The sequence below is a fragment of the Amphiprion ocellaris genome, chromosome 19, assembly GCF_022539595.1.
Source record: "Amphiprion ocellaris isolate individual 3 ecotype Okinawa chromosome 19, ASM2253959v1, whole genome shotgun sequence".
Taxonomy (NCBI): Eukaryota; Metazoa; Chordata; class Actinopteri; family Pomacentridae; genus Amphiprion; species Amphiprion ocellaris.
The window spans coordinates 4,880,105-4,894,940 of NC_072784.1; the positions used below are offsets into that span (position 1 = coordinate 4,880,105).

At 38.5% G+C, this 14,836-nt stretch overlaps 1 protein-coding gene across 1 annotated transcript; it reads right to left on the minus strand.

Annotated features, from left to right (window-relative positions):
- Window positions 1-3,853: 3,853 nt before the first annotated feature.
- LOC111570608 (prostaglandin E2 receptor EP1 subtype-like) lies at window positions 3,854-13,437 on the minus strand. Its single transcript, XM_023273463.3, has 3 exons — window positions 12,398-13,437; window positions 8,584-9,509; window positions 3,854-4,856 (listed from the first exon to the last, which is right to left on the minus strand). The coding sequence occupies exons 2-3, from the start codon at window positions 9,460-9,462 to the stop codon at window positions 4,581-4,583; spliced, it is 1,155 nt and encodes a 384-aa protein (XP_023129231.2). The 5' UTR covers window positions 9,463-9,509; window positions 12,398-13,437; the 3' UTR covers window positions 3,854-4,580.
- Between the last annotated feature and the right edge of the window lie 1,399 nt (window positions 13,438-14,836).

Here is a 14,836-nt window from a genome sequence, read left to right on the forward strand (position 1 = left end):
GTTTTCCATTAGGCAGAAGATTTCATTGCACCATCTTCTTCAATATAACAGTCAAGTATCAACTAAACAACAAATATTTGTGGAAAAAATGAAATGTTAAAAATGTTTAAGAACATTCACATAAAAATCAACCAAAATCCAGCAAATTTCGCTGGATTTTGGTTGTTTAGAATATTACTTAAGACTGATACAAAAAAGGATTTCTAGAACTGTTGGCCAACTGAAAAGTATAAAGATGAAAAGTATGAGCATGTACAGCACTCAGTACTTAGTTGGGGCTCCTTTTGCCTGAATTACTGCAGCAGTGCAGCATGGCATGGAGTGGATCAGCCTGTGGCACTGCTCAGGTGTTATGAGAGCCCAGGTTGCTCTGATAGTGGCCTTCAGCTCTTCTACATTGTTGGGTTTAGCGTATCGCACCTTCCTCTTCACAATACCCCATAGATTTTCTGGAGAGTGGCACCAAGTGTCTTCGATATTGAACCGTTCCAGAATATTATAATTTTCTGAGATACTGAATTTGGGATTTTCATTAGTATTCAGGTATAATCATCAAAATTAAGAGAAATAAAGATATGAAATACATCAGTCTGTGTGTCATGAATGATTATAATATACAAGTTTCATTTTTTTGAATGGAATTACTGAAATAAATAAACTTTTTTATGATATTCTAATTATATGACCAGCACCTGTATGTAGTGTGTAGACAGCTGCCAGTGTGAAACATGAGACTTTAAAGGAGTAGATGAAGACTGCTTGGATTCTCTTCCTTCTCATGTTGGCTTCATGGTGAATCCCTGCACAAGTGTTCAGCTGCATCTTTCCTGCTCAGCTGTTTAAAGGATCACTTTAACCTGATGATGTGAATATCCAGGAAGGATGATAAAATAACCTCATATCATAGAAAAGCACACAGAAATACGGATCTTATTGTTAACTTGCATCAAATACTTGTGTAATGACACCACATATGTGCTGCCTTTTAGCTAAATGTTGTTCCAAGTGGCGAATTTCTGTTTCCTTTCAGTCAGTTTCATTAAGGAGCCTTGATCTGAACCTAAATGCTTTTCTACCAGTTTCAACAGTAAAACAAATGCAGTAACAAACACGTCCTTGTAATGAATGTGCAGCAGGTTGACTCAGTAACTCATTTAAAATCCTGTTTGTGAAGCCGACTGCTTCTCTTTATGCACAGTGTAGTTGTTGTGTTTGTCCAGCAGATGTCACCATAACAGCAGCTTTGAGGAGAGTTTGTGAAAGATGTAAATATTCCAGAGCAAACAGTGAGCTGAGCTTTGGACTGAGGCAGGGCTGCAGAGAACAACATCACAGATATTCATGCCAGCTACAGTAGAACAGGAGATAAAAGCAGTTAAACTCCTCTCTACATGTTGAACTCTTGTTCCAGATGTCTGTACCTTTATTCATGTATGAAGCTGAAGGATTAAACAAACCTGACAACCAGCAGCAGTCCAGAATAATGGTGGTATCTGTGTCTGAACTAAATCCAACCAGTTCAGCTGATCAGACGTCTGATAGTTTGTTAGTGGATTTAATCCAAAGTGGCAGAAACTAGTAAATAAGACATCATTTCCTGTTTCCTCGTTTCTGTGACACGATGACAAACTTAACTGCGTGTGGTCTTTGTTCTTTTCTATTTTGTTTCAATTTAAAACCAATTTTTTTTCTGGTTTCAAGATAAAAAAAATTGACAAAGCAACTTCATCTAATGTCTGATCTTGGATTGGAGTTTGTTGCTCTGAGATGAAGGAAAGTCCAATTACCATGGTAACAGACTGTGTGAACATCACCTGGTCGCCGGCAGGTTTTTCCTTCAACAGACTCTGACCGTCTCTCTGACTCCTGCTGAACCTGAAGGATCTGTCTGACTCACCGTTTCTACCTGTCAATGAAACATTTCTATCAGAAGTTCATACTGACAAGTTTCTATATCCAGCCACATTCATTTCTCATTTCTGGCGTTTCTTCTTCACTCTCCACAGTCGTTGTGTTTCAGAGGCTGATGTGAACAGAAAGCAGCTTTTATAAAGGATGTAGATGTGGTTGATGTGAACATGAGGAAGAATCACAGCAACGTGTGAACATTAAAGGTCAGATCAGACTTTACTGTTCCTGTGGGGAGAAGTTGTCATGTTTCAGCTCTGCTCTGGCTGTTTCCTCCACAGATGAAGGTAGAACGTCTCTGGAGCTGATGTGGATTCAGCAGCATCAAGGTAACGTGATTGACTCTGGATGATTGGAGCAGCTGCCACTGCAGCCTCTGACTGGATATAATGGACCTGGACAAAGAGAAACATGTCAGATGTTGAAGAGCTTTTCAGTTTTTAGATGGAGTGTTGAGGTGAAGCAGCTGTCCCAAAGCTGGACAGGTTTCCTCCAATCAGAGCTGAGGGTGTTTGTCATGTGACTGAGAGGAAGGAGGAGAACTAATGTGTGACTCTCCCAGCAGGTTGTTGTGTTTGTCTGCTATGCATCAGTGTGAGGACAGGGGTGTTCATGGTGTCGTAGCTGGTGTTTGTCTCTGTGTGGACTGTCATTTATTCATTGATCTCATTTGTTGTGTTTTCATTCAGAACTTTCTGCTGCAGTTTGCCGACGTAAACTAAACTGTGGCTTGAAGTAGAAATTCCAGAGAGTGTTTGAGGGCATCGAGCCTCCTGAATGAGATCTACACAGAGCTGTACATCACAGAGAGAGGGACTGCAGAGGTCAACGATGAACATGTGGTCAGACAGATTGAAGCAGCATCCAGGAAAGCAGACAGAGCAGAAGCAAGCATCAGACCAGAAGACATCTTTAAAGGCTCACCTGGAAGAGATGGACCAATCAGAACAGTGATGACACAGGGAGTGGCTGGCATCAGGAAAACAGTGTTAACACAGAAGCTGACTCTGGACTGGGCTGAAGACAAAAGCAACCAGGACATCCAGCTCATGTTTCCATTGACTTTCAGAGAGCTGAATGTGCTGAAAGAGAGAAAATTGAGTTTGGTGGAACTTGTTCATCACTTGATGAGTGTCGCCTTCCTCTGGACTTCCACAACAATGAGACCCTGACTGATGTTACAGAGTCCACCTCAGTGGATGTGCTGCTGACAAACCTGATCAGGGGAAGCTGCTTCCCTCTGCTCGCCTCTGGATAACCACACGACCTGCAGCAGCCAATCAGATCCCTCCTGACTGACTCCCCACCTGGTGGTTCTGGCCAAAGTCAAGAAGGTCAAGTATGATGGAGGAGCTGAGACACATCCACCCTGGAGTCCAGACAGCAGGAGGATGAATGAGTCTCTGGGAAAACTGGCTTTTAATCAGCTGCAGAGAGGAAACCTGATCTTCTTTGAGTCCGACCTGACAGAGTGTGGCATCGATGTGGAAGCAGCCTCAGTGTAGTCAGGAGTGTTGACACAGACCTTTAAAGAGGAGAGAGGGTTGTATCAGGACAAGGTGTTCTGCTTCATCCATGTGAGCATTCTGGAGTTTCTTTTTTTTACAGTTTTTCAAACTTTAAACTGGCTCAATTTGACCCACAGGATAACACGAGGGTTAACTCAATTTCCAAGAAAGCCCCGCACAAGAATTCTTCTGTCTCCACTTTATGTGTACAAATGACAAATAAAAATCTTGAATCTATTGTGGATTGTAATTGGGATAAAAGCTGACATTTGTTTTAAAGACAAATATCAAATTTACTTGTATCTTTCTGAAAATAACATTTTTTCAGATGTTAATATCAAAATTAACAACATTCTGATGAGAAATTTGTTCATGTTTTGTTATGATGTGCTTTTTCTAGTAGTTTATTCAGTCACAACCCAGGATGACATGAAACATTTATAGAGAGCCATTTATTCTATCGTCCTACATTCCCTTTTCTCAACTACATCACATTGAGTTAGCTTTTGCAACACATAGCTTCACTTCGACCCCCAGACACTCGGGGAGGACAGAAACACCGTAGATACATTCACAAACACACAATAAGGACTCACATTCATGTCTTAACACTGGACACACAAACAAGGTTTTTCACATCTTCACGCTGAGGTAAAAGCACAGCCTTTATCTTTTTGTGCTCCTGTGAGCATTTACACAAGTCACTGACTTTACATTGTGTCAGAGAACAGAACATTTGGAGACGAAGCTTTTGAGCTGAGATGTTTGCTTTAAGACAAGATGAAGTCTCCACTTTCTGAAGATCACATCACGGTCCGACTGACAAAATCGTTTTATTTATATCTGCTCTCACAGAGAACAGACTGTCATTGCACTCTCACATAGCAGTTTATAATGAGTCCACCTTTTACTAGTCACATTGGTTCATGCGTACTTTAGAACCACCTCAGAGGTTATCCTCAGCTTGTCAGGGATATTTCAGATCTGGAACACCGGGATCCACTCTCATAATACTTCATTTACATAAACCAGATGTCTCTTATTCCCATCAGTCAGGAAAAAAGGCTTTTTAATACTGAATTCATATCCAGATGATTAAAAGCTGCATTCAGCACTGGCAGGTGAAAGATCATCCATTCCACACATCCTCTCTTCCCTTCTTCTTCAGATCTTATTAACACAGTTTTTCTCTGAGTTCTGAAAGGGGCTGGCATCCCAGCGGATGGAGCGGAACGTGCTCCCTTTGAAGCTGGCCTGCTTTTTAGTGATGCGGTAGATTTTTCTGAGGATGGCGCGTCGTAGCAGGATGTAGACCCACGGGTCCAGGATCTGGTTACAGGTTGCCATTCTGACCCCCGTCACCATGAGGCCTCTGTAAGTGTCTCTGTCGCTGTGGAGAGAGTTGGTGTAGGAACGTGTGGCTGAGGTCAGTCCAAAGATCTGAAAAAGAAAAAAGAAATGCTTTAGGCTCATCCTGAATGAATCCAAAGCAAATAGATGCAAAAAAAAATGCTACTGAATGTTTATACAATAAACTGGCAATGAACCTGGAAATGTGATGTGATTCTGAGCTCATATTTCTGATGCAAACAAACTGTGTCACATCCAAGCGTCTGCTCAGCAGTTGGATTTGATTCATGAAACTTTTATTTTATTTGCATGCAAAAAAAAAGAATCTTTTCCACATATTTAAACAGTAACAGCTATTGTTTAGCACCTGGATCAATCTATAGTTGAGGGACTTTTGAAGTCCATGGGATATATATTGCATGCATTTTTATTAAAAGTAAAAAAACTCATGTTTTTTATGTTCATTATGATCATGTCTTTACAAATTTCATTATCATTTATTATGGAAACAATCACTTATTAATAAAAAAAATGATGGGATATCACTAAAATGTCAACTAAATAACCATCCAAATTTAATAACAACCACCTTCTAATTAGCTAAACATTTAAAGATGCATCAATATATAATTGCAGGACTTTTTGTATCATAGTTGACATTTTTGCAGTTTTCAGGCCTAAAATCAACATGACCGTCTATAACCAAACACCACATGGCATTTCACAGAAAGATTCTTCTAAATATTATATATACAATTGAGTAAAATTTAAATTGAAAGTTATTTCTAAAGCTATTGTAGTAAACCTGTTGACTACTTTATATTAAATAAGTCAGAAAGCCTTGGAGTCTTGCCAGACTTTTCTTCAGGAGGAAATGACATCATGTGGAGCAGGTCATGTGATCTGGAATTAACACATTTCCTTGAGAGGTGTTTTTGTAATGGGGAACTTAGTGGAAAGTGATTTCTAGGACACAGATACAATTTGTTATTTTCCATCTAAAATTTGATATATTGCCAAAAAAGAAACATCTGTCATTATTATCTCAACTTAATAAAAAGAACACAATCAAAGCAATTTTTGAATAAGCTCATTTTATTATTGTTTAGCTCATTAGAAGGTGGTTGTTAATAAATTGGGACGTTATTTAGTTGACATTTTAGTGATATCCAATCATTTTTATTAATAAGTGATTGTTTCCATAATAAATAATTATGAACTTTGCAAAGACATGATCATAACGAACATAAAAACATTAGTTTTTTTTATTTTTAATAAAAATACTTGCAAGATATATCCCATGGACTTCAAAAGTCCCTCAATTATATATTGACCCCAAAGTTAAAATAATCATTATGCAGAACAAGATATTTTGAATAATTGGATTGTAAATATTGACGTATTAATGTGTTTATCAGTTTGAGGATGGTAACAGTAAAGCCTTATCTTAATTTTACAAGATTACATCATTACTTATTTATTGATTATACAGGCTTTTATTATTTAACTCAATCGGCAAAGTAACTAAAGTTGCGAAATAAATGTAGAGAAGTAAAAGTGTCAAGTAAAAGAAAATGGAAATACTTCAGTTAAGAACAAGTTACTCACAATTATATTAAAGTACATTACTTGAGTAAATGTAGTTGCATTGCAGATACTTCAGTGGCATCAAAAAGGGGACTCTGTATGTTAAAATACATTTCTTTGGGAGCTGCTGGTGATGAATGTTAAATTATATCAAGTTAATAAACTGGCCTGAGTGTTAATATTGTTATAGACTGTCAGCTCTCAGTGATCTGACTTTAAATAAGATACGTTTCCACTTGGAGACTGAACTTTAAATGGTGTCTAAGTGGTATTTTTTCTAACTGTTTCCTCTCATATGAAGGTTTGTCTCTCATCCACTCATGTTTGTGTCATAACTGCCTGACCCTGATTCCTTAGTGAGCACAAGAGGCCTTATCTGGAAGGTCAAATACCTCTGCAGAGACCTTGGAATGTTTCAGTGTTTCAGGCAGACAACACCAAGAGAGACTGCCTTTTTTTTTCCTTCTCTGGGAAAAGTATGTGAGATAAACTTAAGGAATAGATAGTGTGTGATTTTTTACCTTTGTTCTCGTGCTGATGCAGTAATAAAGACGGCAGTTTCTTTCTACAAAAGCTTTTTATGTCAGTTAGTATGATTGTGAAAGTAAAAAATGTCCCGTCTCCTGCTGCGCTGAACAGCTTGCTGTAATTTATAGTCTCTTTTTAGCTTTTAACCTCCAGCTGCATTGTGTACCGATGCTTGCCATGAATCATTGATGGTTCCTCTTGTTTTAATAGTCTGCTGGTAGGAAACTGTATTCCTAAAAATCCACAAAAGCTCAGTTTTATGGTAAAAAGAAGTCGAGCATTTGACATTTAAGATAATGGAGATAGTGCAGGTATCAGATTATCAAATCAAATTATCTTTCTGAAGTGAATACACCAAATAGCCACAACATAAAAACCACCTGCCGGATATGGTGCAGGTCCTCCAACATGGTGTTATAGAGTTTAGGGGAGGGGTGTCAAACTCATTTTAGTTCAGGGGCCACATTCAGCCCAATTTGATCTCTCGTGGGCCGGACCAGTAAAATCACAGCATAATAACCTATAAATAACCACAAGGCCCACATTTTTCCCTTGCTTTAGTGTAAAAAAGTATATTCTGAAAATGTACACATTTAAAGTCAAACAAAAAAAAGACAAAAAACAGCAAAAACAAGGCATAATATTACAAAAATGAGACACAAAATGACAAGAAGTAAGACAAGCAACATGAAACAAAACAAAAAGACAAAAAATTAGACAAAAAAGTTTCAAAGTGACAAAAATGAGACAGAAAACTACATAAATGACACAAGCGAGGCCAGAAATGACAAAAGCGATAAACAAAACGACAAAAAAGGAGACAAACAACACAAGTGAGACTAAAAAAACACAAAACAACACAAACGATACACAAAACAACAAGTAAAGCAAAACACAAAATGACAAAAATAAGACAAAAAACACAAGCAAGACAAAACAGAACACAAAACGACAAACATGCGAGGAAAGACAAAAGTCAGACAAAAAACCAACAAAAACAAGACAATATATTACAAAAATGAGACAAAGAAATTACACAAATGACACAAACAAGACCAAAAATGACAAAAGCGAGACAAAATAACCCCACAAAATCACAAAAAATGAACAAAACATGGAATAAAGCAAAACACAAAATGACAAAAATAAGACAAAAACACAAGTGAGACAAAGAGGAAACACAAAATGACAAAAACAAGAAAACAACAAAACATGACAAAATATTACAAAAATGAGACACAAAATGACAAAAGAACAATGATCAATCTAGTATTTTATTTTATGATGAAAACAACTTGTCATGGTCTAGAAATTATTTTAAATTTATAGTTTTACAAATTTACAATCTGCAGTTAATGTCTTCTCTGGTATTTTTACACTTTGAGGGCCGGATTGGACCCTCTGGAGGGCCGCTTTTGGCCCGTGGGCCGCATGTTTAACACCCCTGGTTTAGGCTATCATATTGTTTTTATCATGTATTCTACTGAAATAAACCTTTCAATTAGGGTGTGCTGATATCTACTTATCTACATTTGACACCACGGATCTGCTGGTAATCAAAGTTATTTCCCAACTTGAAGTATTTCCTATTCCCCATGCAGCCCTGATGTGTGGTTTGAGAAATCAGACACGAATCAAGTCTTGGAACAGTTTCTAAAGCATTCCTCTTCTAAATGTGGTTCCTTTCTCCCCCCTCACTCACCAGCAGAGGGCTCCAGCAGATGCAGGAGGTGACCATGATGCCGACCAGCTGGACCACCATCTCCGTGTCGTGGGACCTGGCCGAGCAGCGCTGGGAGCACGACCTCTTCTTTAGCCGGGCCCTCACCAGTGTGATCCCGCTGATGGTGTTGCACACGAAGGCCAGGCCCAGAGAGCTCAAAGCCAGTCCGGAGAAGAGCATGACGAAGGCCAGGTCTGTGGCCTTGGTGCCCTCCATCACCCTGATGAAGCACCACGTCCCCGGGTACTGGTAAGTGTAGGCCCCCAGGTTGAAGAAGGGCAGGACGGCCACGCATAACGCCAGGAGCCAGATCAGGGTGAGCGCCATCTTGGTCCGTGCCGTGGTGACCAGACGGGCGTGCAGCAGAGGCCTGGTGACGCCCATGCAGCGCTCAGCGGCCATGGCACAGCCCAGAAAGAGCGGGCACAGGCCGAAGAACACCATGCAGCCTCCCAGAAACAGACAAGAGGCGTCGGGATCCGCGATGTAGCCCCGGAAGCTGGAGCTGGGATCGCCTGTGGACGTGCTGCTCGCTGAGTATCTGCTCAGGACCAGCGCCCCGGGAATCACATGTCCAGCCAGATCCGTGGCCACCAGGGAGCTGGCGAAGAGCAGAAAGGTGGCCTTCGACCGTCGCCGGAAGCGGTTGTAAGCCTTGGCGAGGATGATGAGGGCCACCACGTTGAACAGGATGCCCAGAGTCATGGTGAGGCCCGCCGCCGTGGGCTTTCCAGGTGGACGGGTGGCATTGTGAGCCACTACGGCCTCCACCTCAGGCTCCTGCACCACGACGGTGTAGTTAGAGAGGGGGAAGGAGGCAGTGATGCCCGAGGAGTTGGAGTGCTGCATGGCCAGCATCACCGCCAGGCTCTGGGCCTGATGTGGTTCCACTAGCTGAGAGAAACCTGAGACGGAAAAAAGGACCAGATTAGCAGGTTGGAAATTATTAGGCTGGACCTGAAATTACTTTCTGATAAAACAACATCCTGTGCAATATATTTTTTAGGGCAAAGTTGCAGCAGTTTTTCTGTAACCTCCTAAAACTCGAGCTTTGGTTGGGATTGCATTTTAGGTTTCTTCTAGTTATTTGGGACAAGGAGTAACCAAAAAATATAATAACTGGATAATATCTCACATCTAATTATGAAATTTATTATATTTTATTATATTTCTATTTTATTAATGCTATATTTCTAATGTTGTTATTTTTATTATTCTAATTATTATTGATATATTTTATTATTATCATTGTTATGAACAATATGCTCTTTTAGAAAAAAAAAGATGTACACATATGTGGACACCAGGTCTTAAGAGGTCCAAAACCTTAAAAGAAAATCTGCTGCAACTTTCCTCAATTTAACATCACTATCTCTGAAACAAAAATAACAGACAAGTACACACAATTAAAAATACATATCCAATAGTAGTAACAATATTCATGCATTTATTCAATTTTCTTTCATCATACACTAAAGCTGCTATAACAGATTTTACTATCATAGCTATATCATATCTCTCTATCTATCTATAGTCTATCTATCTATCTATCTATCTATCTATCTATCTATCTATCTATCTATCTATCTATCTATCTATCTATCTATCTATCTATCTATCTATCTATCTATCTATCTATCTATCTATCTATCTATCTATCTATCTATCTAGTGCAATACATCTGTTTACTCTTACTTTCATTTAATTTTCTGTTAGTCTGTTATTAGTCTACAGTTTACTTCTTGCACTTGTGTTTTCTTATTTTATTCTTTTTAATATATTTTTATTCTTATTTTTTCTAGACACTTGACACACTGAGACACTTCACACAAACACTTTTAGAAACTTGTATTTTGGACTTTGTATTATTTCTATTTTACTACTAACTTCTGTTTATTGTTTATTGTATTGTACTCTGTTTCATTTTATTTTTTGCATCAGATAGACAAAATGATAAATGTTCCACGACTCTCTATTTTTATAATTGTATTAATCATAAAAATGAATGCATTTTCTTTAGTATTTTAATGGGGTGTCTTAGTTGCTTACATTTTAATACAACTTTAAAAAGATGCTGATTGCTCTTGTTGCTAATTATGGATCTAATTCAGCATTTTTTCCCTCATAGCTTTCAGGAATAAAAACTAGAAATCTAGCTTCTTTATATAACGCCCAATAGACCTGTTCGCTCCAGTGACACAGTATGTAGCTTTGTCATTATTGTTTTAGGTGCTCAGGTATACTTGGAACAATCTTTTTTTGCCTTAATTGCTGCTATTTTATTTTATTTTATTTTTTTACAGTGAGGGTAAACAAAAGGCCAAAAAAAGAATAATTCATGTCATCATTTTTTCATCCGCACACAAATTTCCATGTGTTATAGAGGCAAACACAACGCAACAATCCTTTCTTGGTAGTTTTTAACTTTTGTCGAACTTGTAATCAGCGGATCTTTTTTTTTTTTAGGAATTTAAGGTGTTAACTTTAACCACACCCATTTTAATGAAATTTAAACATAAATATCAAATAAATTCTAGTCTAATTTGTGCAGCGTCCTGTATGTGTGATTTTCCATCATATAACCCACAAAACAACTGAGTTACATCATCCTAATGTGGTTATTTATAAATTCAGGAGGGGAGAAAAAACATCCAGTCCACACCCCACCTGCTCTCCCAGAAAAGGCAAACCACCCTCCCTGTGGTCAAAATTAAACTTTAAATCACCTTCCCCTCTCCTCATCCACCACCTACCCTTAATCATTTCTACATCAGCCTCTCTCAGGACAAAATGACTCGTTTATAAAACTGCTAATCTGCTCTGTGAGGGTTCAGAGCGAGGAGCGACTGTTTTCTCTTCATACGAGGCAGAAAGAGGAGCTGAACAAGTTCTGACAGTTTCTGTTGACACTGCAAACATTCCTGTAAAAATGTAGTTAGAGTCCTGTAGCAGCAACAAAACTGTCACAGTGATGAATCAAATCAGAGCGAATAATACATGTTAACGTGTCAACCTGAGCATTTATTTACACAAAGGAGAGCAATAAATCCATTACTATGAAGACTGGCTAGGACTTGTTGATCATCTGTAAAGAGTCAATCAAAATGCACCAGGTTCAAGTATATTTACTGTAAATATGACAAGAATCTACGCATATACATAATGAAATTACTATCTATAGATCTTTACAATCAGCTATCTAGATATAGCTGACTATAAAGTTTTGTTTTAAAGTGATTATATATTTAATTGTGTTAACTGTTTTAATAATGTTGGCACACATTTATTTTAGTTGTTTTTCTTCATCTAAGCTAATTTTTTTCATGATCATTTAAGTTTTATTCACCAATTTTGGGACATTTTGTGTCCTTGTTACACGTTATGTTCAGGGACTGCCATAAAACTGCATAAAAATGTCACTGTAAACACGATAAAATGTCAATAAATTAAACAAAATTGCTTGATGGACCATGACACACACATAACGACACATAATCTGCGTTTATACAATTTAAAATAGCATTTCCCCTCCAATTTTTACACTTTTATAGTTAATATGACATTTATTTTTCTGTTAAATATCTCTGTGCTTTAAAGTGGTCATTCTCTCTTGACTAGTAGGAATATTGTCAAATAATTTCTAACAAAATCCAAACGGTACACACTTTTTGTTGACCGATGTTAACATTTCACCATCTTAAAACTGAAAAAACAAACAGCCTTTGGAATGACAGCCTCAGGGCATTCATTTTGTCCTTTGAATTTATGATTAAATAAAGGATATTTTACCCACCTCTGAAATGACGAATCCATGGAGATGCACAGAAACACTGGGATTTTGAAAATTAGTCATAGCTGACGCTTTTTAAAAATGAATTAATCCAGCTTGTTCTCAACGCTGTCTCGTTTTTGTCCAGAGTTAGAAGACGCCCTCACCTGAGGTCTTTCCACATTCTGCACCTCAGACTAAGTAGCAGCTCAACACCAGCAGCCTCCCTGTCACGTTGCACAAGCATGTTCTCTGTTACTCTGAGTGGGACTGTCTGCTTTTATACTCCACAGCTGCACTGTGCTCACATCCCCTCTGGGTGTCTCAGTCGCTGAAAACCAGTCATTTCCTTCCAGCAGAGACTCTGGTGTGTTCAGAGTGAAAGAGCCACCCAGAGAAATCCCAAAGACAGATGAATATTTAAAACGTGGGTGCCTCTGACTCCACCTCAGCAGACAATCAAGGGCTTAAATGTTGAGCTGTTGATGTTGATGTTATAGCATTTCAAATCTGAGGGCAGCCCTCCACGAGGCACTTGGGAAGTGTTGTAGTTTTCACTGGAATAAACTTGACCCCATTAAAGAGAAGTTTGGACAAAAATAAGCCAGTGTTTCCTGATTCATGTCAGGTTTTTTCTCCCCAAATAGCTTACATCTTATATTTGTTTTTCCTGCTCAAGAGACTGGTCCTTATCTGCTAATTCTTCAGCAATTAGAACACTCCCCTGCTCTGCTGAATAACTCCCTGAACAGCCTCCACAGCCTCAAGCTCTCATCGATGCGAACCAGCTGTGCTGCTGCCGCTACAAGCATCATTCTGGAGCAATGACTTTCCAGTTCTCCAGAAGAGCAGCCAGACTCCCACTGATGGAGACATTAGGATGTAATGCTCCAACCTTGACCTGAGCAAAAAGAAGCAGCAGCACACAACTCCTTTCAAATGCATTAACCCTCGTGTCGTCCTGCGGGGCAAATTGACCCGTTTTAAAGTTTGAAAATGTGGGGGAAAAAAATATTTTCACAGTGAAACTTCTGATGTCCACATTTTCAACATTTTTGGGAAATTTCTGAACATTTTTTGGTGGAAAGAAAGAAATGTTAAAAATGTTTCTTAAGAACATTCACAAAAAAATCAACCAAAATCCAGCGAATTTCGCTGGATTTTGGTTGATTTTTATTTGAATGTTCTTAAAGAAAATATTAGAAGTTTTACTGATATATATGTAATCACTTTAGATATTTTTAGGATTTTTTGGAAGATTTTTATTCATTTTTTGAAAATATTTACAAGATTTTTTTTGCCAAATTTGGGGATTTTTTTAAAAAAAAATAAAACTTAAGGGAAACTTTTAAAGAATTATTGGAATTTTCTTCCTGAAGGTTTTGCAAATTTTCAGAAATTTGGGGAATTTTTTTTGCTGAACTTTTGGATTTTTTTCAGAAAAGGAAACTATTTTTTGGTGCCCATAAATGAAGACAACAGGAGGGTTAAATACACAAAGTGCCACGACTACAGGACCGAATGATGACAAAAGACTGGAGCTGCTCAGATTCTCATCATCACAAATCAGCCGTATCTTAGCACTCATCTGTAATTCCTCCTCCAGAGAAAAGGTCATCTTATTTCCCTGCCATCTTCTGTCAAAACAGCACGAGAGATCTGCTTTAAAATGCTAATGTACACAATACGGCTCTTTGTTCGCACACACACTGCAGCTGTGTGTGGAAAAACGTCCTCTCTGACTGGCAGGGCAGCGAAGCGAGGCCTGGTATGTCTGTCTGCCAGAAAAAAATGCTGCTTTTAAAAGGTGCGCATTAAAATCTAAGTTGCGTTTTGCATGTATGAATGTAAGGCCTGTCAAACATTTCCCCAGGCAGGTGCAGCTGAAGCCCCATTAGCCTGGTCTAATGCAGTCTGTCAGCCTGCTGTGCTGCTAAACCTGACGTGGCGAAATGGAAGAATTCCATGTTGGTGAATGGAATGGAGTCGGGTGCAGAGAGGAGGAGACGGGCCATTAGGAGACGGAGACAGTCAGTCAGTCTGCTCTGCAAAACAAAATATGGAGAGATGCCAATTAAAGGCCGTTGTATGTTAACACAGTGACAGCAAAGGAGGCATAAAAGCGTAACATTGCAGTTGGTAGCAACACAAATAGCTATTTAAGGTTTCCAACAACAGCGCTGCAAAAACAGTCTTCATGCTGTCAGTCACTCTGTCAAAAACATGTTTATTTTTTCCTTTTAAGGCTTTTTGAATAACTCACTACGGTTACGACGCACAAAAATGTGTTTTATTTAGCCACAAAATGGTGCTCACTCCAAATGATGTAAAAACATCATTTAATACATTTTGTTAAATGAAAGTTTCCTTGAATTTGCAAAAGTAACTAGTTCAAATCAAAGTACAATAACATGTCTGACACACTTAGCTTTAAGGGGGTTTTTCCTGCTCTGGGTGTGTGTC